This window comes from Dipodomys spectabilis, unplaced genomic scaffold (assembly GCF_019054845.1).
Source record: "Dipodomys spectabilis isolate Male_0828 unplaced genomic scaffold, ASM1905484v1 ptg000069l, whole genome shotgun sequence".
Classification (NCBI taxonomy): Eukaryota; Metazoa; Chordata; class Mammalia; order Rodentia; family Heteromyidae; genus Dipodomys; species Dipodomys spectabilis.
Window position 1 is genome coordinate 13,203,592 of NW_024870746.1, and position 24,195 is coordinate 13,227,786.

The 24,195-nt window shown below is 37.2% G+C and overlaps 1 protein-coding gene across 3 annotated transcripts in view; it reads right to left on the reverse strand.

Moving 5' to 3' along the window:
• Positions 1-1,959: 1,959 nt before the first annotated feature.
• Mark1 (microtubule affinity regulating kinase 1) overlaps positions 1,960-24,195 on the reverse strand; it is a 96,383-nt gene continuing 74,147 nt past the window's right edge. Inside the window, exons 11-18 of one of the 3 annotated variants that reach the window (XM_042682221.1) lie at positions 17,876-17,988; positions 15,529-15,682; positions 15,003-15,196; positions 10,953-11,053; positions 10,032-10,196; positions 8,532-8,783; positions 6,232-6,276; positions 1,960-4,060 (exon numbers count right to left, since the gene is read on the reverse strand). In XM_042682221.1, the coding sequence (XP_042538155.1) occupies positions 3,706-4,060; positions 6,232-6,276; positions 8,532-8,783; positions 10,032-10,196; positions 10,953-11,053; positions 15,003-15,196; positions 15,529-15,682; positions 17,876-17,988 (1,379 nt within the window). In that variant the 3' untranslated portion in view covers positions 1,960-3,705. Of the gene's footprint in view, positions 4,061-6,231; positions 6,277-8,531; positions 8,787-10,031; positions 10,197-10,952; positions 11,054-15,002; positions 15,197-15,528; positions 15,683-17,875; positions 17,989-24,195 lie in introns of all 3 variants that reach the window. The other 2 variants (XM_042682220.1, XM_042682222.1) reach the window with 2 other exon arrangements.

Genomic DNA, 24,195 nt, shown 5'->3' on the forward strand with positions numbered 1-24,195 from the left:
CTTCCCTCCACAGACTGATATCCAGCACCTGGAAAACATGGCTTTCATTTTGATGAAGCTGTGACGGCATGTATTTGATGTGTTCTTTTCATTGTTTTTAGGTGAGAGGGTAAGTCTGGTATTTGTTACTCCATGTTATAGGAAAGTAAACGTCTTGACATACAAGTTAAAATATTGAATGTCAGGAAGTTTCCTCAGCCATCCAGTGGTCTATTTGTGTGTGTGTGTGTGTGTGTGTGTGTGTGTGTGTGTGCGTTGGGGGGTAGGGGACTGGTCCCAGGTCTTGAATTTGAACTTATGAACTTAGGGCACTGAGCCTTTGTGCTGAAGGCTAGTGATACACAACTTAGCCACAACTCCACGTCCAGCTTTTTGGTGGTTAACTGGGGATAACACTCTTAGGGACTTGATTGCCTAGGCTACCCTTGAAATGCAATTCTCAGATCTCAGCCTCCTGAGTAGCAAGGATTATAGGCATAAGCCACTGACACCAGGTCTTTCCACCTGTCTTTTTTTTTACAGTCCTCAAATCCTACTCATGTCTTGATTCATTTTTATCTCTCAAACTTTTTATCCTGTATTAACCACTCCTCTGTGTGCTATTTCATACACTTTTAAAACTTAATAAACTGTGAAAAAGATCTTCTTGACTCTAGCTGTAAGCAAGCTTAGAAATTTCTATTGAAGATTTTTCTCATCGATACTTTACTAGAACTTAGAATCTGATGTACAATCGTCCCAATAAGCTTGCTGAATTAATGATTTACTTTTTTACAATTGATGCTTACTGCTCTCTTCTAGCAAGACTAAGCTGAGGCTGCAATCATCATTGGTAAAATCTGTTATTAACTTTCACTGTAACATTGGGTGTATTTCCACAGCATCTATTGTCTGGGTTTCCTCACACTCTTCCATTATTGTACACAGGTTTACAGTCTATCTTCCCAAATGGATCAAAATCTTGGAGTGGTACCAATCACATATCTTAAGCTACCTTGACACCCACAGATCATCTTGCTTATTTTATGCAGGCTGATAGAATCATGAGTCTACAGATGCTTCATGCATTCTATTATTTTTGTTGTTCGCTTTATGAAATGGTTCTTATGGCAGAAACCACCTCAGAATAAAGCCTTAAAGTTTTAAATAAAATTCTACCTGATATAATATTACTGGATCAAGGTTCTAGAGTATATTTTATCTTACTGTTTTTCTTTGCTGAATTTGCAGATGTTGATACGTATCCCATTTTCTACAAAAGTTATCTGGATATAAGAGACATTATATGAAATAGTGTTTCCCCAGAAGCCAAGGAAATACTGATAGATAACAGAGAGAACATAACTGATGGTTATTTATGCAAAAATACTTAAAATCCTTCTAAGGCTTCAAAAGAATAATTTATGTTGTCATAAACACATAAAATGGAATATATAAAGTAAATATCAAGAGTCCATCTCTGTTTATAGAAGTAAAATTCCTTTACATAAAACAGAAGATTGGCTAGAGGAAACATTAAAAAAATTAGCTTCTATGTTTGAAATGGCATGATTTCTATTTTTTAAAAGTATTTCAATGGTTGGAATTTTGGTAAAAAGATTAACATTTTTTCTTGTAATGACATTTTAGAAACCTACATAGCTTCATCCCTCACAAACTAAACTTAGAACATAAAAAAGAAACTCCCCGGGGCTGGGAAGGTGGCTCAGTGGTAGAGTGCTTGCCTTGTATGCCTGAGGCCCTGGGTTCGATTCCCAGCACCACGTAAGTAAAAAGAAAAAAGCCGGAAGTGGCACTGTGGCTCAAGTGGTAGAGCGCTAGCCTTGAGCTGAAGAGCTGAGGGACAGTGCCCAGGCCCAGAGTTCAGGCCCCATGACCGGACCCAAAAAAAAAAAAAAAAAAAAGAAACTCCCCATGCAGAATAGTTTTGTACTAGCAAACAGGTAACTCACATTCTGATAAAGAGCAAAAGACAAGTGCTTTATTATGAGAAATGTTCAAGTAAAATTCCCGTGTGCACCAGTGAAAGTGAATAAAGATTTGCATCAATTCTTTTGAATGAACACTAAGTTAAAAAGGGGCTACACAGTTTTGCTTTGTTTTCTCAAACATTACCCTTTGCTAAGGCAAGAATACACTTCATTTTAGAACAGAATGTTACAGAAGAAAGCTACATCACAGTACGGTACAGAAGGTAAAATCACCTTAGTCTGGAAGCCATTACAGAATGGCACATCACCTACACTTAGAGCTTTCCACTGTAGGTTACAGCATTTAGTACAGCTTTATTTTTCTTTAAACTGATAAAATTTAAATACACTTTCTATTATGTAGGAGTGTGCAGATGGGGCCCATATGTTGATATTACAGTAATTACAACATTAAATAACATTGCACAGTCAACCTCCAAGGCTAATTCAGTATAAAATAACAAGTATTAAAATGTACCTTTACTAGTGGCTTTACATAGCACATATCACTAGTTATGAAAGAAAAGAAGGCATAAATGCCCAATTTTGAAGCTGCACATTATAGGCATGAAGATGGGGAATAAACACAAGAAATCTGGCAAAGTATTTAAAACAAATGGGTTACATGGGAACAAACCGAACAACCCACAAGCATAAACCAATAATACACTGTTATAAATAGTATGGTTTGCTCACAAGTCTTTTAAGTACTTACAGATATTACAGCAGAAGGGTGGATGAAGAGGATGGGGGGAGAATGAGGCAAATGTTCCCAATGCCAGTTAATTCCTGAGGTGGCATTATTTCTTAACTGATGCATTGATCAACACTGTAAAGATGAGTTTGTGCTATGAAACAGTCCCAATATTATTGTATTTCCGCAATTACACTGCGGTATTCTGAAGGCAGCAAACCTAAGTGACAGTGTACATTATCACAGCCAGATGAAGTATTGATTCTTTTCAATTTTACTGCTATAATTAGCAGTGGGTCAGAAAACACTCCAAAGTTCAAAAGAAACCTGGTATTGATTTAATTTTCCCCCCAGTACTTCTAAGTTAGCTTAAAGCAAAGCTATTATTTTCATGTACTTTACTTTAAAAAGTCTAAGTGCCAACACTGTAAACATTTTGTATCTTTTCAACTAAACCTTGTTCAAGGACAAGGCTAAGAGCAAAGATAAGCAAGATTAGTTCCATGTATAGTAAAGCTGATCTATGTATCAGCTTCTGGTTTCAATTTAAATATGATTTAAAATAATTTTATAAAGTTCATGCTAAAACTGTGGAGACTATTTCTGTCATCCTAGACACAATTTTCAAAATTGCATGATGGAGGTAAGAATTAAAAAAAAAAAAACCCACCAGACTGTAAATAAAAAGAAAAGAGATTCTTCAACTCAAAGCATTAAACATACATTTATGTGCAGAAATCTAGACAACTGTACAAATTTTTAAGCAATCATATTTTATTATACAACTCTATGAACAGAAAATGAACAGAAATACACAGTATACTCACCTGTACATGTGACCCTACTTTTTATGCTAGATATTTATTACAGTTCATACTGACTTTAATCTTAAAGTTCATAACTATGTATAACCTTATTGCATTAAGGGCAGTTCTACACAGGGAGGTTCGTAGGCAGACCACATTAGGCATTACCAGTACATTCAAAAACTGTACCTCAGACATGGGTGCATCTTCCCTGGTCCTGTAAATTTAGATTTCTTTACAGCTTAAGCTCGTTTGCTATTTTGGATGCAATGTTCTTAAAGGCAATAGATGTCCCAGATATTCGCTTGAAACGGACTCCATTAAGTGACAGTCGTGGCAGCTTGCAAACCTCCATCTCCCACTGCACGAGGCTGTCTTGTCTTGCATCTCCGTGGACACAGAAAAGCAAAAACCTCTCTTTTTGTTCATAATCACAGTTATTTGCATCTAACACTTTCCGGATTTCTCTCATCATGTCATTAGGGTCCATTGAGCTAGTGGTTTTCATACTCCACGTGAACCGCAAAGAACGTGGCTTGGAATCCTTGCCCTCTTCTTTGTCTCTTTCTTTGGGCTCCCCTGTTGTGCTTCTGGAAAAGGAGGGCAAAGGCAAAGAATAAAAACAAAAATTCCACTCAGCAAAGATAGCAAAACATTTCATATCTAGATCATCGTAATTCAGTGCCTAACAAAAGCACCCAATCTGTCGTCTACTCTAAGATAGACACAAAGAGTTCTTTATTGTATAGTTGCAAAAACATGAACTCTTTTGACTTTTAGTATCTTCACTATAAAGTAGTATTTTTTTATGGGGGAGGGGAGGGCTAGGGTTTGAACTCAGGGCTTTGTGCTTGCTAGGTAGGCTCTTTACCACTCGAGCCATATCCCCATCCCCAAATTAGTGTCTTTTCTTTGTGGAAAACAAATTTGTAGCTGAATGTGAACAGCTTAGTAGTTTTTCCACGTTCTTTCTGCATTTCCTTCTTCAAGTTTGTAAAAACAGATTCTCCATTTTCCGAATACAGACGCACATGCACAAAGCTGGAAACACTAGTATTTTGTTTGTGAAACACAATTTTGAAATACCAAGAAAAAAATTCTTTTTATTTTTTTCTGTCCTTCTCAAGCAGGAGGATGAAATGCCTATTCAGGGAAAGAGCACTGTTTATACCTCATAATAATGAGAAAGAAAGAACGCTACATTGCAATTATGTGAAGAAGTCATATCACACAGCATGTGTCAATAACCTCCAATAATTTCCCACTTTATTAAAGACATCCTTACAACAGACTACCAGGCTGCACCCGACTTCCCCCAACTGCCCCCTCCCATCCTCATCTACTATTCTCCACCCTACTCACTCCTGCCTGGACTCACTGGCCTCCACGCCGTTCCTTGACCACACGGGCTGTTATTCCTTGACCACCGGGGCTATGCTCTTGTTTTCAGTCTTCTGCACAGGCAGTTCCCTCTGCCATGAATGCCTCTCCTCAAGACGGCTGCAGATGGCTAATTCCTTTACAGTTTATTTTTTCCCCCGAGGCCTCCTCTTGCATCCTGAGTCCAATCTTACCATGGAACACATCTCCTTACCCTACTCTGTATTTTTCCTATACCTATCACAGTCTGAATATACACTTCCAGGAGGGTCAGATTTAAAATGGTCTATTTCATTTCCTGTCATATCTCAGGCATCCTGAATTATGCTGGGCCCAGAGTAGATATTAACACATATTTGTTAAATGAATTTATTTCACTGAATTTTGCTTATGCAGGTATTTCACACTATAGAACCCAAAAAGGTATTTCAAATAATCAGAGCAAGGTGAAATGAATAATTAGCTATCATATAGAAAAGAATTCTCTGTAATTAATTAATTTTGTTGGGAAATTTTCCAAATAAAGATACATGTTGTGTGTGTGTGTGTGTGTGTGTGTGTGTGTGTGTGTGTGTGCGTGTAGGTTCTAGTGCTTGAATTCAGCGAGCCTGAGAGCTGTCCCTGCTGTTTTGCTCAAGGCTTTACCATTTGAGCCACAGCTCCACTTCTGTTTTTTTTTTTTTCCTCCATGGTTAATTGAAGATATGAATCTCATACACTTTCCTGCCTGGCTGGCTTCAAAGTGTGATCCTCAGATCTTAATCTTCCGAGCAGTTAGGATTACAGGTGTGAGCCATGAGCATGTTGCAATTTTAACTTGTTAACCTATCTCACTTATTTAGGAAGGAAATCATACAAGACTAGTAGCCTTTGTTGTGGTGGTGGCTGTTTTTAAATCAAGTCCCTATGATTCTAATTATGACTTGAGTCTGAATACCAAAAAACTCCACAGAACATACGACAGCAGGATAGTTCGTGAAATATGATCTAAGACTGTTCAGACAAAATATATCACTAATATCAGTTCTTCCTACATATTTAGTACCTCAGTGTTCCATGTTATTTGCGTTATTTGACTTAGACTAATTTTAGTTACATCCAATTACTGAGAAAAGGAACAGGACAGTTAGGCTATAATTTCTCCACTATGTCAGATTCTGTAGAAACAAAGACTTATCAAGCAAACAATTCAAAGTAATGTTAAGAAAACACAAGCGTACAGTTGATAAACTTAATTAAATGCAAGGCAGCATTAGAACCATCACTCTGATATATAAAGATAGAAAGTATGAGTTCTGCTCATGCATGCTGTCTGATGGCAGCATCCCATGCACAGCTCCCTCACTAACCCAGCAGCCAAGAATAAATGACAATTCCTCACCTTGAGGTGTCCGTTCTGCCACTGGCTTCGCCTTCACTTGGATCCCTCAAAACAAAACGAAGATGGATTTTAATGATAAAAGTGAAGGTCTATACCGATAAAACCTACATCTAAGGTAATTTTTAAATCACCTTGTTGAATGAACTTCTACTATGACAATTTTCTATTACTAGTCAAATACTATTTCTTATGTTTTTCATCAGAGCCACATTACAATCATTAACTCTACTTACTACTATCAAGAGAAGATATAGGCTGGCATGGAGTACAGCTTTTTATATATCTTCCAATTCCTAGCCATGGCTTCAATGTAATAATTTATCTTTTTGCTTTGTTTAGCATAATCTAAGGTTAAAATTATTTAGTAATTTTTACAGCAAGATTCATAACTTCATATTTTTTACTACATATAATTTTAGTAGTTGCTCAAGAGAGAAAATAAATTGTTATTGTAGTTATGAATAAAGCTTAAGATTGGGAGGGATGGGGAAAATAATATTGAAAAAAGGTGCATTATACTTATAAACTGAACTGTTGAATGGTAACCCCGTAGTAGAACTACTTAAATAGAAATTACAACAAAAAAGAAGAAATAATACTGAACATATAGGTATTTCTAAAAATAAAAACCAATTTTCAAATAAGCAACCAACTGTTTTTAGAAGTTATGATAGTAATTCATGCACAAGAAATACAGCCTGTCTAAGCAGGTGAGTATAAAAACATGGATTCAATCTTAAAAAAAAAACCACCAATCTTACCTAGATAACAACCTATGAAATCAAGAACACAGTACTAACTGTACTGTATTAAATATATTTGGTATTTTAAAAGTCTAAACTTTTGACATTTTTGTCATTTTCAAAGGTAATTAAACATCTACACAGGATCATCAAATTACAAATCAACTAAAATACTAAGGTAGTTTACTAAGGTAGTTTAAGTAATGAGAAAAATGATCAACTTAAATCTTTAAGGTTTTTGTCTTAATGTTTTAGCCATTCTATGTAAAATGAATACAAGAGGAATAAAATTCCATTCTATCAAGTAAAATACTTACTCACTACAAACTCTAAAACTGAAATGGTTATTAAAAATGATATCTGGGGCTGAGAAGGTGGCTCAGTGGTAGAGCGCTTGCCTTGCATGCATGAGGCCCTGGTTCCATTCCTCAGTTCCACCTAAGCAGAAAAAGCTGGAAATGTCACTGTGGCTCAAGTGGTGGAGCGCTAGCCTTGAGCTGAAGAGCTGAGGGACAGCGCCCAGGCCCAGAGTTCAGGCCCTACGGCCCCCCTCCCCCACAAAAAATATATCTGATGCCTCTCAGCACTTTATTCTGTCAGAATTGAAAGAATAATAAAATGTATTCTTATATTTAAATGTACTTTCCTGAGGCTAAGGTAAATGCCTTTGCTAGCAAAGTCTCACTGGGCTTTTATGCCTCATAACTCACTGTTCCGCTGCTAAACTTAATGCATCAGGAGTGAAATTTCTGTTTTAGACTCGATTTCCTTGGCTATAATTACTGGAAATGGCAACTGCCCCTTGTTCCTGCTTAGCTGGGTGCTATATGGCAATTGTTTCAAGTAGTCCATTAAGTTTGTTAAAAGTAGCCCTGGTGGGAGGCAAGCAGGAATACAGAAGATATAGCTGGCTCTTGAAAAAGTACAAGTTAAAAAGGTTATCTATAGCAATATATGCAACTCAATAGGCTGTTCTCTATATAAGAATAAGCTACGGTTAGAAAATAATAAAGCTTGGTACAGAAGAAGTAAGCTAGGCAGGTATTTGAGGCAGAGGATTCCAAGGAGAATCCAAGTGCAATGCTCAGAACAAGTGTGCCTGGTATGCTCCAGTTCAGTGAGGCACCTGCATGATGGGGTGGAACCACTAAGAGGAAGGAGAGAAAGGGATAAAGCCAGAATGGGCAGGAGACTACAAAAATCCTCAGAGGTCTCTGCAAGGGCTTGGGACTATATTCTAGGCAACTGCAATCTTGTAAAGGGCCTTGTTTTCTATCTTTTTTCTTTTTGTGGTGCTAAGAATGAACAAAATGAAATAAGTCTTTGCCATCAGGTTTTTGCCTTTTCAGTTTTCATTTTGTCCAGTTTTCTTTTTCTGCTCTTTAAGACAAAGATTTTTGTCTTTCTGGATTTTTTTCCCCCTACAACTTCTGTAAAAGAAGACACTAATAAAATGGTATGGAACCATTTTGGAAAAATCACTGCAAAGAGAAGAGTACATCTCCAAATTTCCTTTTTAATGGCTAACACAAAATACAATGGTGTGCTGGTACTGACCTGCGGACAAACTTGGACGTGATTTTGCTTATTAGACCAGTAGAGGTTCCCCTTCTGGCGTGTGCAAATGCACCTGTTTCATGGGACGGTGAGGCAGGTGGCCCATTATAAGCAGCACTCCGTCGTTCACGGAGCTGCTCCCCATGGAAAGTGCTGCGGCTTGAGCTCCCTCTGGGAAACCGGGTCCGGTCTGGAGTGGTGGCACTAATACTATGAGCAGATGGAGAAGCAGCAGGCACTCTCTGGGTTGTACTGCTGGGACAAATTAAGATATATGAATAATGACAGGGGACGTTTTCACTCACAAGTGGAAAATTCCTTACCTGACCCTCATGGTGTTAGTCACCATAAAAATGAAGACACACTGAAAATACTGATGGCAATTAAAATAAATAATTAAAATAAAATTACCTTTGGGTTATTAAGTATAAGGTATTTAAGAAGCAGACATGAATTTCATGTTCAAACTTAGGTTGCATATCAAAGATCTAACAGGCATATGCAAATGTTAACAATCTGCAAAACTGAAATTCAAAATGCTCTGAGCCTAAGAGTTTTAGATAAAGAGACACTCAATTTAAATCCTTTAACTTAAAACTACTTAGCAATGTAGTACATAAATTTTATGCTTTATCAGAAAGTGTTTGAGCTGGGTACTGGTGGCTCATGCCTGTGATCTTAGCTACTCAGGTGGCTGAGATCTGAGGATCATGGTTTGAAGCCAGCCCAGGTAGAAAAATCTGTGAGACTCTTCTCATCGATTAACCACCAGAAAGCTGGAAATGGCGCTGTGGGTCAAAGTGGTAGAGTATCAGCCTTGAGTGCAAAGATCAGGGATAGCACCCAGGCTCTGAGTTCAAGCCCCAAGACCACCACCACCACCACCACCACCTAAAGCCTTTGAACAAAATCATTTCCTACCTGTAAGTTAAGCCCAATGATGGCACAGTGTTCTGTGGCACTATGAAAATGACTATAAGATCTAATTATCAAACAGTTAAAATGTTTGGACGTTCTGAATTTGAGAAAACTTTAAAACAGATAAAATCTAGAACAAAAGACCTGAGTAGGTTCTTTGATTTCATCTGTTTCACTGATAATAATGGCAACTATATGATAGGAGCCAGATCTTATTATGTTTTTGTGTGTATGTTTAAGTAACAACAACTAAAACTTCAGTTTAATTAGATGGTAAGTTAGGCAGCAATACTTTAAAGATGAATTTAAAATAAAATGCTCTAAAACGATTTAAATTATAAAACAACATTATAGTGGTAACAGCTAAAGTACATTCTAATTGTACGGTAAAATTAAACTTTTCTTCTGCCACAAACACTGTTTTCAGAAAGCTCTTTTTTTTGTTATTTTTAAAAAAACAAGGTCTTACTACATAACACAGGCAGGCCCGGAACGCATGATCCTCCTGCATTTGCCTTCTAAGTGCTAGGACTATAGATTCGCACCACAACACTTAATCATTAAGAAATGAAATGTTGTTACCCAGGCCGGTATGCTTCAGAGCCATCTTTAATGGTTGGCAGTGTAACTTTAATAGGATGGCCAGAAGTGGACATGGACTTCTGATGGCGAGGTCGAGCTGAAGGGCCAGCAGAGGCTACAGCAGAGCCCGCAGAAGACATGCTGCTCGCAGACATCTCCGTAAGGCTTTCAACGTAAGGGAAGAAAAGGTACAGTTTACTAAAATTGGGGAATCTAAACTGATGAGAACTTCTTTTTACAGCTAAAGCAGCTGATATAAAACATCAGGGGGGATATTAGTGACTAATGAAAACATTAATATTCTTGCTAAAAGTGTATAAGGGGAACCAGTGGATGGGGACAAAGAAGGAGTGGGATCTATGCTAATAAAAAAAATCTCCAAAAAAGTGTACAGGGACAATTTATCACTACTTTCCACTGAAAAGCTCTGGATATGTGAACCTGAGAAGGCATGATTTTTTTTTGTGGATGTATGACAGTTTCAGGTAAGATTATTATGACTAGAGACATTTTTCACTTCTCTAAATGAATTTTATATGATGTGTATGGCAACCCGTTGTCCAAAATTTCTATTAGGAATGCATAAACATATTAAAATTATTCTCTAGAAATATTATCAAAATACTTTTAACTCATATCATGAAGCAACAGATTTACTAAACTCAAGGAGCTACACACAGATTAGCATTTAGTTGGAAAGAAATCATTCTCTAGCAATCTAGCCTAAAGGGTCCAAGGAAGATACATTTATATTTGCATGTCTTACAATTAAAACATGTGCTTTATGTGCCCTTGTGAGGAAGGTAGGATGCAATCTGACTGCTTTGTATTTCCATTCCCCTGATCTACTTAGCTATGGGCATTTAAGTACATCTACTGGGGTAGAACAATGGCAAAGGTACTTGGCATCATGACCACCACCTGCTGTCTCTCCCGTTCTGCAATGTCGTGTACCGATCTGTGGTCCTTTCACAGACATATGTATTCCTCCTCGCCATGCTGCCTCCAGAATATGTGTTGTTCTTTAAGAAGGAAAAAGGAAAAAGCAATTTGAAAACTGCTAACCCTATTCGTGAAAAGTCAAGGAAATGTAGTTAAGCTGCTAATGATTTGAACAAAAGTAATAGCAGGATTTTCATTGTTTAGAATCTTACATTAACATGATTGTCTCTTCTCCTTCATTCTCATATTTAGATTTTAAGACTAAAAAGCACAGCATAAAAAAATTCATTAAAGTTTTAGCTGCTTCTTTTTTTTTTTTTGGTTGATTGTGGGGCTTGAACTCTGGGCCTGGGCATGGCCTTGAGCTCTCTCCAGAACGACTTCCGGTTTTCAGGTGGTTAATTGTAGATAAGAGTCTCATGGACTTTCCTGCCTAGGTGGCTTTGAACTGTGATTCTCATATCTCAGCCTCCTGAGTAGCTAGGATTATAGGTGTGAGCCACCAGTGCCCGGCTTTAAAGTTTTAGCTTCTAATCATATAGTAGCAGCTAGAAGTAACTTTCTTTTTTTTTTTTTGATATTATTACTCATTTTTTAATCTCTGTGGCAAGAGCAGCTATAATCTACTTATTTAGTAAATACCATGAATGCAAATTTGCTATTCACTATGATTATCACGTACAAAGAAGTAACTTTCTTATGAACTGGCGATAGAGACAGGCACAGGCAACTCTGTAGTTGGAAGTGAGTCAATAGCACACCAGATTTCATCAGGAACAGGACAGTGAAGCTTTTTTTAAGTTAAATTTTTTAAAATCAATACCATTAATGTAATTTTGGACAGAAATTTCTATTATAGAAAATTGTTGTTCTTGATCCATATTACAAGAAGAGTTCTAAGTTCCCTTATAAACAGTAGTACTCATTTGTAATGAATGGATAATGGTTGTAGATGATGAATAATGAAACAGATGATTCTGCCAAGTAACCAACAAAACTTATTTACATTCATCTATTTCATTTTTTAACTTGAAACTTCCTATCAACGGGCCAGGTTTTTGGTTTTAGTAGTGGTAATGGTGCTGGAGATTGAACTCAAGAGTGGCCTAGGCAGTGAATTATCTGAGACATGCCTCCAGCCCCTTTCTGTACTGACTATTCCCTCACTTACCTATACGTTTGTTTATGCTGGTACTAGGGCTTGAACTTAGAACCTGGGCACTGTCCCTTAGCTTTTTTGCTCAAGGCTGGTGCTCTACCACTTGAGCTATAGCTGTACTTCTGGTTCTTTGGTGAAAGATTCTCACATGTTGGAAATGAATCATACAACCTGGGAGGGAGGGGGGTTAGGAAGGGAAAACTGGGAGAAAATGAAGGAGGAGAAGGTGACACTATTCAAAAAGAAATACACTCATTACCTAACTTACATAACTGCAGCCTCCTTGTATATCACCTTTACAATAAAATTTTAAAACAAAGTCTCACAGACTTTGCTGTTCAGGCTGGCTTTGAACCATAATACTCATATCTCAGACTCCTGACCTCCTGGGTTGCAAGGAGTATAGTTGTGAGTCATTGGTACCTGAACTTTGTTTTTTCTATTTATCATTTTTAAGTAGTCGTACAAAAGGATTTCAATTCAATATGTCCGTTTATGACTACAATATGCATCTTGACCAATGTCACATCTTCTATCATCTCCTCCTCATCTATTCCAACCCCTCCCATATTCTCAAGTTACTGGTTCCTTTTCACATCAGTACATTGAAGATTATAACTATATTAGCCTTCCTTTCCTCTATCCATTCATCTGTTCTCCCCTTCCTTTAGCCCCACATTTCTTTGATGAAACATGTTTCAGCTTCCTGGTATTCGTTTGTTACACTATAAATTGGTTTTCAAAGGAATTGTACTTCCGGAATTCTCCTCTGCATATAGCATACTTTAGTCTCACATTTATGCCTGGGCCTGAGCTGTGATCTTCCTACTTGTACTTGCGCTTGTCACTGGGATGGTGGGTGTGTACCACGTCAGCCACTGAGCTTTCCCTGTAGCTGAGAGAACAGGTGCACACCGCTGTGAAATCGGTTGAAGTGCAGTATCTCAACCTTTATTTTTTTAAATGCCTGGTTGGCCTTGAACAGCATTCCCCCAATCTCTGCCTCCTATATAACTAGGATTAGAGGCTTGAACTACCATACCTAGCTTCAACTGGCTGGTTTTAAAAATCATCTGCTACCCAGAGATCAATATATTACATTTTCAAATAATACTGTCAGTAAATCACTTATAAGCAAGGGCTTTTACATTTGACTAAAAATGCTTCTAATTTTATAAATAGTAAGTGTACTATTAGGCTACCACCTACCAAATTATCTCTGCATGTAAAAAATATGACTTCTTTTTTCACTGGAAAGTAAGAAGGCTTGCTATGTCATTTGAGTAGATTATATATTTTTCATAATATTCCATTTTATTGATAAATAATAGTCACTAGTTAAAAAGTTCACTTGTTCAAACAGTCTCTTACAATAATACAGAGCTGAGATTATAAATGCCCAAGTTCCTTCTTCCTGAGAAACTACCTCAAAACAAAAGCTTTGGCTTTCAAGTAGGAGGCAGGCAATTTTTTCTGCTAGGAGCCAAATAGTGAGCATTTTGGTAATCAGTGTCACCAGATGTCAAGGAAACATCAATTAAAAATAAAGGGATGCCTTTCAGAGTGGCCAAAAAAATTAAAGATGGATAATATCCAGGTGTTGATGAGGCTGTAGAAAATAATTACTCTCTAAATTGCCCCGCCATTTGGAACATTACACTGGCTGCATCTATTAAAAATTTAGATGTGTATGCTGCAAGGATACACAAGACAGCCAATGACACACATTAGAACTCATCAGAATTGCCGGGAGAGGTGCGTGGGAGTGAGGCTGGGAGCTGCACAGGCTCAGGGTGCTGTGACACAGGCTGAGGGGTGTGATGCGCCTGAGGTTAAAAAAAACGCAGCAGACCTTCTGAGAAGGCACTTAGCAGCCACGTACCAAGATGGACACTGTGGAAAATGTAAAGCTCTGAGCAATCTATGATTACATTCAAAAACAGTATAGCTTTATTTAAGTAAGTAAAATGAGAGGCATAGGACACTTCACCCATTTGTGGTTAAAGATATACTGGGCTTTAAAGAATACTTCCTTAGATGATATGGCGTGTTTTCAAATAGTCTATACGTAGCCAAACACCTAACACATTTTATGACCAGGAATATGGTTATCATACTTCACGTTTAGATGGACATAAATTTCTAGGCCCAAATTGTGCTCTCCTTTCAATCCTTTAAGAATGTTCCACTAGTCCTTTGTCAGCCATTGAAAAAAAATCGATTGTCAATCAAACCTTCTTCCATTTAAAGTCATCTGCTCTTCTACTACAATGTTTTAAACTTTAAAAAACAATTGATTTTGATGTTTAGACTTGTCACCTCAATGAGCCCCGAAGTAGGTTTTCATTTTGGCTTCTGTTTCCATTCTGATTTTCCTTCCTTTCTTGTTACTATTTCTTCGATATTTTCCCCACTTCATTTTGCTTCTTTCTCTTCCCAAGTAACTTTTTATCTAAATGTTATCAGTTCTATTCTTCAATTTATTTTTTGTATTATACTTTCCTTCTCTTTTCTGCTTTTCTACTACCCTATATAATTTCTAGTATGCTTGCTCTCACTGAACAACTAACAAAGATTAAAAATATATATATATCTTTAACCCACTGTTATAAACAGGAAATATAAGCAAGAAAGTAATTTTTGTAATTACAAAATGGTACATGTATCATTAATATAACATTAAGTATTGATTTGAGAAGGCTTTTTAGTATTTTCTTAAATTGTATGATGAGAAGTTTAGGCCTTTTTTCAGGTTCTTAAAACAATTCATTTGGAAACATTTAAAGTGACAAAATATGATCATTTTATAGTTAAAAATGGTGACAACAAATCAGTTCAACAAACGGAAACACACTGGAATACTGACTCACACTTGGAATAGTAGAAGACTTCTTCCTCTCTGGACCTACAAGAGGGCTTGCAGTCATCTCACTCTTTGATCCAACCGTGGTGCTGCCAAGTTTACGAGTCACGTCTTTGTCCCACTCTTCTTTCTGCTCATTTTCCACACTGTTAGCCTGAGGCCTTTTGGTATAGGATACAGCAGGGGGAATAGTTGGACCAGCTGTAATAAAAAAAAAAAAAAAAAAAAAAAAAAGCACAATTAGCTAAAAAAAACAAAAAAAACCCGAAACATTTTCTTCCCACAAACAAAAACTCTATTAAATAGACTGTATGTTTTATGCTCTAAACCAAGATTAAGCTGGTAGGTTATAAAAATTAGTTCAGTCCCTGAAAAGATATTACATCTAACTTTCAATATTGTTAAGTTTGCGAAAACTGAATGTCAGGAGCATACGAGATGTGAATGAGTTTGTACAGAATCTAGTCTACAATCTAGTCTAAGTCTACAATACAGTCTACTCAATCTTTTTACTAACTGGACTTGTTCCTTACCATGATCACTGAAGCGCCGTTGCTTCTGGTTTGCTGAGATACTTCGCTGGACCTTCAGGTGAGCCGGAGACTGAACAGTGCTGTTATTTAGGTCACTACTGGGCCGGGACCTCTGGCACAAATTTCCACTGGATAGTGATTCACCGCCTTCAAACTATAAGAAGACCACCAAGATTTCAAAACATAGAACTGTTTATATAAGCAAAATGCACTCTTGATGTCAGACATGATTCAAAACTTTACAGGTAGTCATTAAAACTGAAAACAAAACAAAATAGAACAGGTAGCTTTGCACATAGAATTGCAAAAAGGGAGGGAGGGAACTGGACTCCTTCAGTTAAGTATTTGCAATCTTCGGTTACTTTGAACAAATTCTTAGTTTAGTCAAAACATCAAATAATAGCTACTAGACTACATAGTTAGTTGTTACAGACTAGACACTGTCCAAGTTTTTTTTTTCCTAACCTGAACTTTAGGATGGAAAAACTGAAGAGTCAAGGACAGCACTAGGATTCACAATTAGGATAAAAAACACATTTGCAAGTTTTATGTTCTGAACTAACAATATAAACTCTTTTGTTTTCTCCACATTTACAAAACATAATTTGGTTTATCAGCTTTGATTGGAAAATCACATCTACTTAGAATGAGGCATGGTAAATTGGGGGTTAATGGGCTACCCTTCTATCCGTAACACAAACGTTGTTTGTTGACAGAAAACCTGTGTCTGAATCACTAAATCTAAATTCTTATGTGGATAATGCTGATAACAAACAGCAGGGTACTACTGATGATGGTAATCTGCCAGCAATTATTCTAAGAACTTACAGGTATTTTTTATGCAGTCCTTTTAATGACCCTAAGAGATAAGTGCTATTATTATTTTTACTATATAGGTAAGAAAAACAGGACACAAAAGCCTATGTGCACAATGGCAGTGCCCAGGTGAGATGGAGCTCCAAAGCCCAAGCTCTTACCACGTATAACAGCTTCATTAGCTTATCTCCAATGCACTTCATGCTTCCTTTTAACTTACGCAAGGGCATGGCTGAATGCTTGTAAAATTAGTTTTTTGGTTTTTTTTTTGTGCGTTTAGCTGTCAGTGTTCCCACTGAGGTTCCTTTCCTCCACGGTGATAGTACTTTCTACCAACAGGTTCATGGAGGGATTAGATGAATTTAATACCTTGAAAAGTGAAGTCTCTGTAACAGTTCTTGGCATATGGCAGCGTGCAATGTATACTTTTCTGGTGGCGACTCCAAAGCTTATTTATTAATTATATTCAAACCTTTCCCTCCAAATCCAAATCTTTGTACCCAAATACATACTAGACAGCATTATCCAACTGGAGCCATCAATCCAACTATCCCAAATGGAACTTTTCATCTTTGTCTTGGATCCACACCTTCTCGATTCTGGCAAATGCACCTCATGTAATAGGGAACCACACAAGAAGACTGAGGAGTTCTCCTTGATTCCAACTGGTCACCAAGTACTTTTACTTTCCATCTACCATATCACACAGACCACCATGGTGGGTGCCCGCCCTCCCATGAGCACCCAGAGTATTGACCACACATACCCCATGAACCAATCTGTTGACTGCTAAGCTCTATTCTAAGGACTCACTGAGAAGAGAGACTTAGCAAAGATTCTGAATAAAGTACATTGAATAAATGTCATCTGAAAGGAACTGTTCATTCACAGTTACTATTTAATTATAAATAATTTCAGCCTTTACCACAAAATGCCTCCCACAGATGCTTAATTTTTAACGAACTGTCAATGCTCTGGCCTCTGTTCCTACTCTCAAATTATATCTTGTATAATTTGTACTCTTTATAATATTCTTTCCCAAAGATTCGTTTGCTTTTATGATTCACCATTTATATACAGTTCTCTTATCATAAATCTCTCCTGGCCCTTGAGGATTCCCAACTGAATGCGTGAAAGCCACTTAACATGCTGAAAGGCAAAAGTAACATGAATCCACTTCCCTTGGGTTCTCACTTATATCTATCATTTTAATGCTGCCATGCATTCAGAATAATCATATTGCCTTTGGCAAGGCTGTTGTACTTGGATGTACAAACTATGCATTAAGAAACCCGAGGGACACTTTTCTAAAAGCCAAGACAGTGGGGGTGCCTGTGGGTGCCAAACGAGGCAGTGAGCCTGAAATCACACTTGCATCCAGAACCAAAATTAGTGTATAATTTTTGAATTCTCATGAATAAGAATGTTATTTGTGATACAACAAAAAAAGAGAATACATTTACTGCTAAATACCTGGCTGTCTTTTAACTCAAGAAATAATCAAAATTAATTTAAAAAGATGAAAACTTACTTCAGGTGGTTTTCTACCCAGGAGAATATAAGTGGCCATAACTTCATCGTATTTATGACTTATTAAGGCATCATTTATTTCATCTCGCGCAAAACCCATGGTGACCATAATGTCTAGGGGAAAAATGCAAATCTGAAAATGAGTTTATTTTAGTAAGCAAATCAACAAAAAGAAAACTAAGCTTTAAAAATTTACAGTGATTTTTAACTATAAAAACTATTAGATTATTAGCTACAGATACTGTATGTTCACAGATACTGTAACTGCCTATTTTTTTCATACAGAATTATTTTTATTCTGGGTTACATACTTATAGAACCACTCAGTTTCTCATTGCTTAGTACATTTCTGAGCTGATGTCCTTTGTCCAGTGAGAGACTGTGGCAGTCGGTGTCACAAAGTTCCTCTTTATTCTCTCTTGTCACTCTCTCTCAACACATCCTACCCGCTTATGGAAGGACTTATCTCAACAACTTCTGCTTTCTTTCTGATCAGCAAGGAATGATTTTTCTTTGGAAACCTTGACTTCCACAATTATTCTCATCAGATACCCTTTTTTGTTTTGGTGCTAGTTCTGGGCTTGAACTCAGGGCCTGGGTACTGTCCCTGAGGATTTTTGTTGTTTTTTTTTTCCTAATGGCTGGTACTCTACCACTTGAGTCACAGCTCCACTTCCAGCTTTTCTGTGGTTAATTAGAGATAAAGAGTCTCATAGACTTTACTGCCCAGGCTGCCTTCAAACCACAATCCTCAGATCTCAGTCTCCTAAGTATCTAGGATTATAGGCATGAACCACTGGCGCCTGACTAGTCAGATTCCTAATATTCCTCCCTGCTACACTGCTCACCCATGTGAGATGATGGAGTTGTGAATTTCTTTTTTTTTAAAAACTTTATTGTTAAGATGATGTACAGAGAGGGGTTACAATTACATATGTAAGGTACTAAGTACATTTCTTGTCATACATGTCACTCCTCCATTTTTCTCCCACTTTCCCTCGTAAGTTGTAAAGTTCACTTCCAACATATTGTCTTGTGAGTAGTACTGCTGCATTGGTTCACCCTTTGTCCTTTGTCTTGCCGTTTTGCTGTTCCCCTTCCCTTCCTTAATTCAGATAAATGTATATACAATACATAGGGTATCAAAATCAAACACAGTGACAACAAGGAATAAACCATAGTGTAAAAATGCATGAAAAAGAAATAACTTCACACAGTACATTAAAAACAACAACAAAAACCTCGTTTCCATATCTTAGAGTTCATTTCACTTAGCATCATTTATATAGTCATATGTACATAGCTACTGAACTATTGTGAGTCTCTGCTAGGACAATCCTAGACATATAATGATTACTACAAATAAGGGAAACCAGGGAGTCTATGTTTCTTTGGGTCTGGCTTACTTCACTTAATATGTTTTTCTCTAAGTCTTTCCATGTCTTTACAAATGGGGTAATATAATTCTTTCTGACGGATCATAGAATTCCATTGTGTATATATACCACATTTTTTTGTCTTTTTCTTTTTTTGGTACTGGGGATCAAACCCAGGACATTGCACTTGCTAGGTAAGTGCTTTGCCACTGAGCTACATCCCAGCCCTATAGCACATTTTCTTGATCCATTCATCTACTGAGGGGCAACTGGGTTCATTCTATCTCTTGGCTATGGCAAATAATGCTGCAATGAAAATGATTGTGGTGCTTGCTTTATTACAGCCTTGTTTGTGGTTATTTGGGCAAATGCCCAGAAATGGTATTGTGGGGCCACCGAATCTTTAATAAGGGAGCCAAAAAAATAGGATGGAAGAAAGACAGTGTCTTCAACAAATGGTGCTAGCAGAATTGGTTGAACACTTGTAGAAAACTAAAGTTATATATGAAGTATATATATATATATATTTTATATATTAAGTTATATATAAAGTTTATATAAAGATATATAAAGTTATATATCACCCTGTACCACCATCAATTCAAATGGATCAAAGTCCTCAAGGTAAAAGCAGATACTCTGGAAACATTACAGGAAGGAATAGAAGAGACACTAGGGCTCCTTGGCACAGGTCGAAACTTTCTTAATAAAGACACAGAGGCATAACAAATCAAAGAAAGGTTGGACAAATGGGATTGCATGAAACTGCATAGCATCTGCATGGCAAAGGACATAGCTAGCCAGATAAACAGAAAGCCCATGGATTAGGAGAAGATCTTCACTAGCCATACAACACACAAGGGCCTCATATCTAAAATATACTTCGATCTCAAAAAATTAAATCCCCCCCAAAACAAATCCCCAAGGAAACAACCACCCATTAATAAATGACTTTAATAAATACTTAAAGAGAGTCTTTTCTGAGAGGAAATAAGAATGGCCAATGGACATATGATGAAATGCTCAACATCTTTGGCCATAAAAGAGATGCAAATCAAAACAACATTGAGATTCTACTTAGCCCCAGTCAGAATGGTCATTATCAAGACATCTAATAACAACACACACTGGTGGGGATGTGGCTAAAAGGGAACGCTACTATAGTGTTGGTGGAGTGTGAACTTGTTCAACCACTCTGGAAAGCAGTATGGAGGCTCCTCAAAAGACTAAATGTAGAGTTGTGCATTTCTGATAGTGTCGAATAGGGACACAGAGAAAGAGAGAACAAATTGGAAACAGTGCTGGCTGAGAGTAGGTAGCAGCAGGACTAGGGAATGGAGAAGACGGACTCTGCCAAGAGAGAAAACAGGTTAATATGGTAAAACATACCATGAATTCACAGATCAGTGCTAATAGTATGAGCCATGAAGGACTGAAGAAAAATGTTTATGATATAATTAGTTTCTTATTAGCTGCAAACTGAGATGCACCATGATATGTACAAGCACCTTAGACCTTGCTATTTTAAATTTTATTGTAAAGATGACATACAGAGGGCCTACAGCTACATGATTTGGGTAATGAGAACATTTCTGTTTGAACAAGGTCACCCCTTCCCCCTAATTATCTCCTACTTTTTCCCTTCCCAACTTCCCTCCCCCATAGTGTCTAGTGGCTTTCACTGCTGAATTGTTTCACACTTTGTCAGATAAACATATATAAAACAAAAGGAACAGAAATAAAAAATGCAACAGCAGGGAATAAACCAAAGAAAAAAGGAAACAAGAAAAGAAAAAAAAAGAACCACAAACAGTATAATTAAAAATCCTCTTACTTCCATTTCTTAGTTCATTGTGGTAAGCATCATTTTATATAATCTTATGCACATAGCTATTGAGCCCTTGTAATCCTCTCCTAAGAATATCTTCCTTTGTTCTCACTATGTGAATATTTAGATTTGTTTAATCATGTGCAGTTGTTAATTATTTGTCTTTTATTGTCCATTGGGTTACTTGTAGATTTATAGGCACATTCAAATGATTACAAATGAGGGAAACCATTGCAGCCTCTGTTTCTTTGGGTAAGGCTTACTTTGCTTAGTATAATTTTTTCCAAGTTTTTTCATTTCTTTACAAATGGGGCAATGTCATTCTTTCTGATGGAAGCATAAAATTCCACTGTGCATTTATACCACTTTTCTTGATCCAGTTGTCCATTGAGGGGCATCTGGGTTGACTCTATATCTTGGCTATGATAAGCAATGCTGCAATGAACATGGCTGTGCTGGTGGCTTTAGTGTAATGGTTAACTGATAGATGCTCTATGTTTAGTCTTTTAAGGAACCTCCATACTGCTTTCCAGAGCAAGGTGGTTGAACAAGTTTACATTCCCACCAACAATGAAGTAGTGTTCCCTTTTGGCCAACAGCATCTGTTATTGTTCATTTTCTTGATAATAGCCATTCTAACTGGGGTGAAGTGGAATCTCAATGCTGTTTTGATTTGCATTTCTTTTATGGCCAGAGATGTCACAAACATCTCTTCATGTGTCTATTGGCCATTCTTATTTCTTCTTCAGAGAAGTCTCTCTTTAAGTCTTTAACTATTTATTAAATGGGTTGTTGTTTCTTTGAGGATTTGTTTTGGGGAAGTTTAATGTTTTTGAGCTTTGAGTATATTTTAGATATGAGGTCCTTGTCTGATACATAGCTAAGACAGATCTTCTCCCAATATGTGGGATTTCTACTTCTCTTGCTAGCTATGTCTTTTGCCATACAGAAACTCTTCACTTTGATGCAATTCCATTTGTCCAACCTTTCACTTGTTGTGATTCTGGATCTTTACTTAGGAAGTTTTGACCTGTGCTAAGGAGCCTTCATGTTTTCCCTATCCCTTCCTGTAATATTTTCAGGGTATCTGGTCTTATATTGAGGTCTTTGATCCTTTTTGGAGTTGATTCTGGTTAAGGATGATACATAAGAATCTAACTTCAGTTTTCTGTATGTTTATAGCCAGTTCAGCCAGAATGTCTTTCTTCTAGCCTGTGTTTTTGGCTCCCTTATCAAACATTAGATGATTGTAGGGCTGTGGGTTCATTTCTAGGTCATCTATTTTATTCCATTGGTCCTCAGGCCTATTCTTGTGCCAGTACCAAGCTGTTTTTATTACCATGGCTTTGTAATAGAGTTTGAAGCTTGGTATTGATATTTCTCCAGCACTGTTCTTCCTGCTAAGGCTTGTTTTTGCTATTCAGGGTCTTTTATTATTCCATATGAATTTTTGGATTGCTTCTATATTGCTGAAGAATGTTGATAGAACTTTGATGGATACTGCATTGAATTTGTAGGTACTTTGTCATTTACATGATGTCAATCCTTCCAATCCAGGATCATGGGAGGTTTTTATTTATTTTTTTTATTTTTTATTTTTGGTCCGGTTGTGGGGCCTGAACTCTGGGCCTGGGCGCTGTCCCTCAGCTCTTCAGCTCAAGGCTAGCGTTCTACCACTTGAGCCACAGTGCCACTTCCGGCTTTTTTCTTTGTGGTGCTGAGGAATCGAACCCAGGACCTCAGGCATGCAAGGCAAGCACTCTACCACTGAGCCACCTTCCCAGCCCTGGTTTTTATTTTTTAACATATATTTTTATTGTAAAGATACTGTACAGAGGGGTTACAGTTATATGAGCAAGGTAATGAGTCCATTTCCTATCGAGCATTGTTACTCCCTCCTTTGTTTTTCCCCTGCCATCATGGGAAGTTTTTCTACTTCCTTATCTTCTTTAAATTCCTTTTTCAGGATTTTTAAAGTTTTTATCATAGAGATTCTTCCTATCTTTGATTAATTCCTAAGTATTTTACTTATTTTTTGAAGCCATTACAAAAGGAGTTGCTTTCCAAATTTTTGCTTTGCTCTTCTCATTGTTGGCATATAGAAAAGCTACTGATTTTTGTGAATTAATTTTATACCCTGCTACTTTGCCAGTTTCAGATCAGCTCAAGTAACTTGTGAGATGAATCTATGGGGTTCTTTAAATATAAAATTATGTAAACTGCAAAGAGAGAAAGTTTTACTTTTTCTTTCTCCATTTGGATCCCCTTTATGTTTGTCTCTTGCTTTATTGCTCTAGCTAAGAGTTCTACTACTACGTTGACAAGGAGTGGAGAGAGTAAACCTCTTTGTCTTGTTCCTGATTTTAGAGGAAATGGTTTTAACTTTTCATCACTGAGTATAATGCTGGCTGTAGGTTTGTCATATACAGCCTTTGTTATATTGAGGGATGAGGAACTTGATATTTTAATGTTCAGTGTAACATTAAGATAATAATGTAACTTTAAAATAACATGGAGCAATTTTTTACACACACACACACACACACACACACACACTTTATTGTTGTATTTAGGTTTGAAGGGAGGATCTTTTAGCTTGCTAGGCAAGAGCTCAATTACTTGAACCATGTAGGTCTCATATTTTTTTTAGGGCTGGTCCAGTCTGCAACCTTCCTGCCTATGGCTCTTGTGTGGCTGAGATTACAGCTATACTTAGCTTAGTGTTTGAAATGAAGTCTTGCTAACATTTTTCGCCCAGGCTGGCCTTAAACTATGATCCAATTGATCTCTATCTCCTGAGTGTTTGGGATTACAGGTCAGGGTCAGCATGCTGGCCTAATTTATATTTCTAAACACTACTTCGTAGACTATAGAACTTTTAATTAAAAAAAAAATCAGTCATGGGGCATGAACTCAGGGCCTGGGTGCTATCCCTCAGCTCTTTTGCTCAAGGCTAGTGCTCTACCACTTTGAGCCACAGTACCACCTCCAGTTTTCTACTGATTAATTGGAGATAAGACTTTTCAGCCCAGGCTGGTTTTCAACCAGATCTCAGCCTCCTGAGTAGCTTGGATTACAGGCGTGAGCCATAAGCACCCAGATAGTACTTTTAATTTT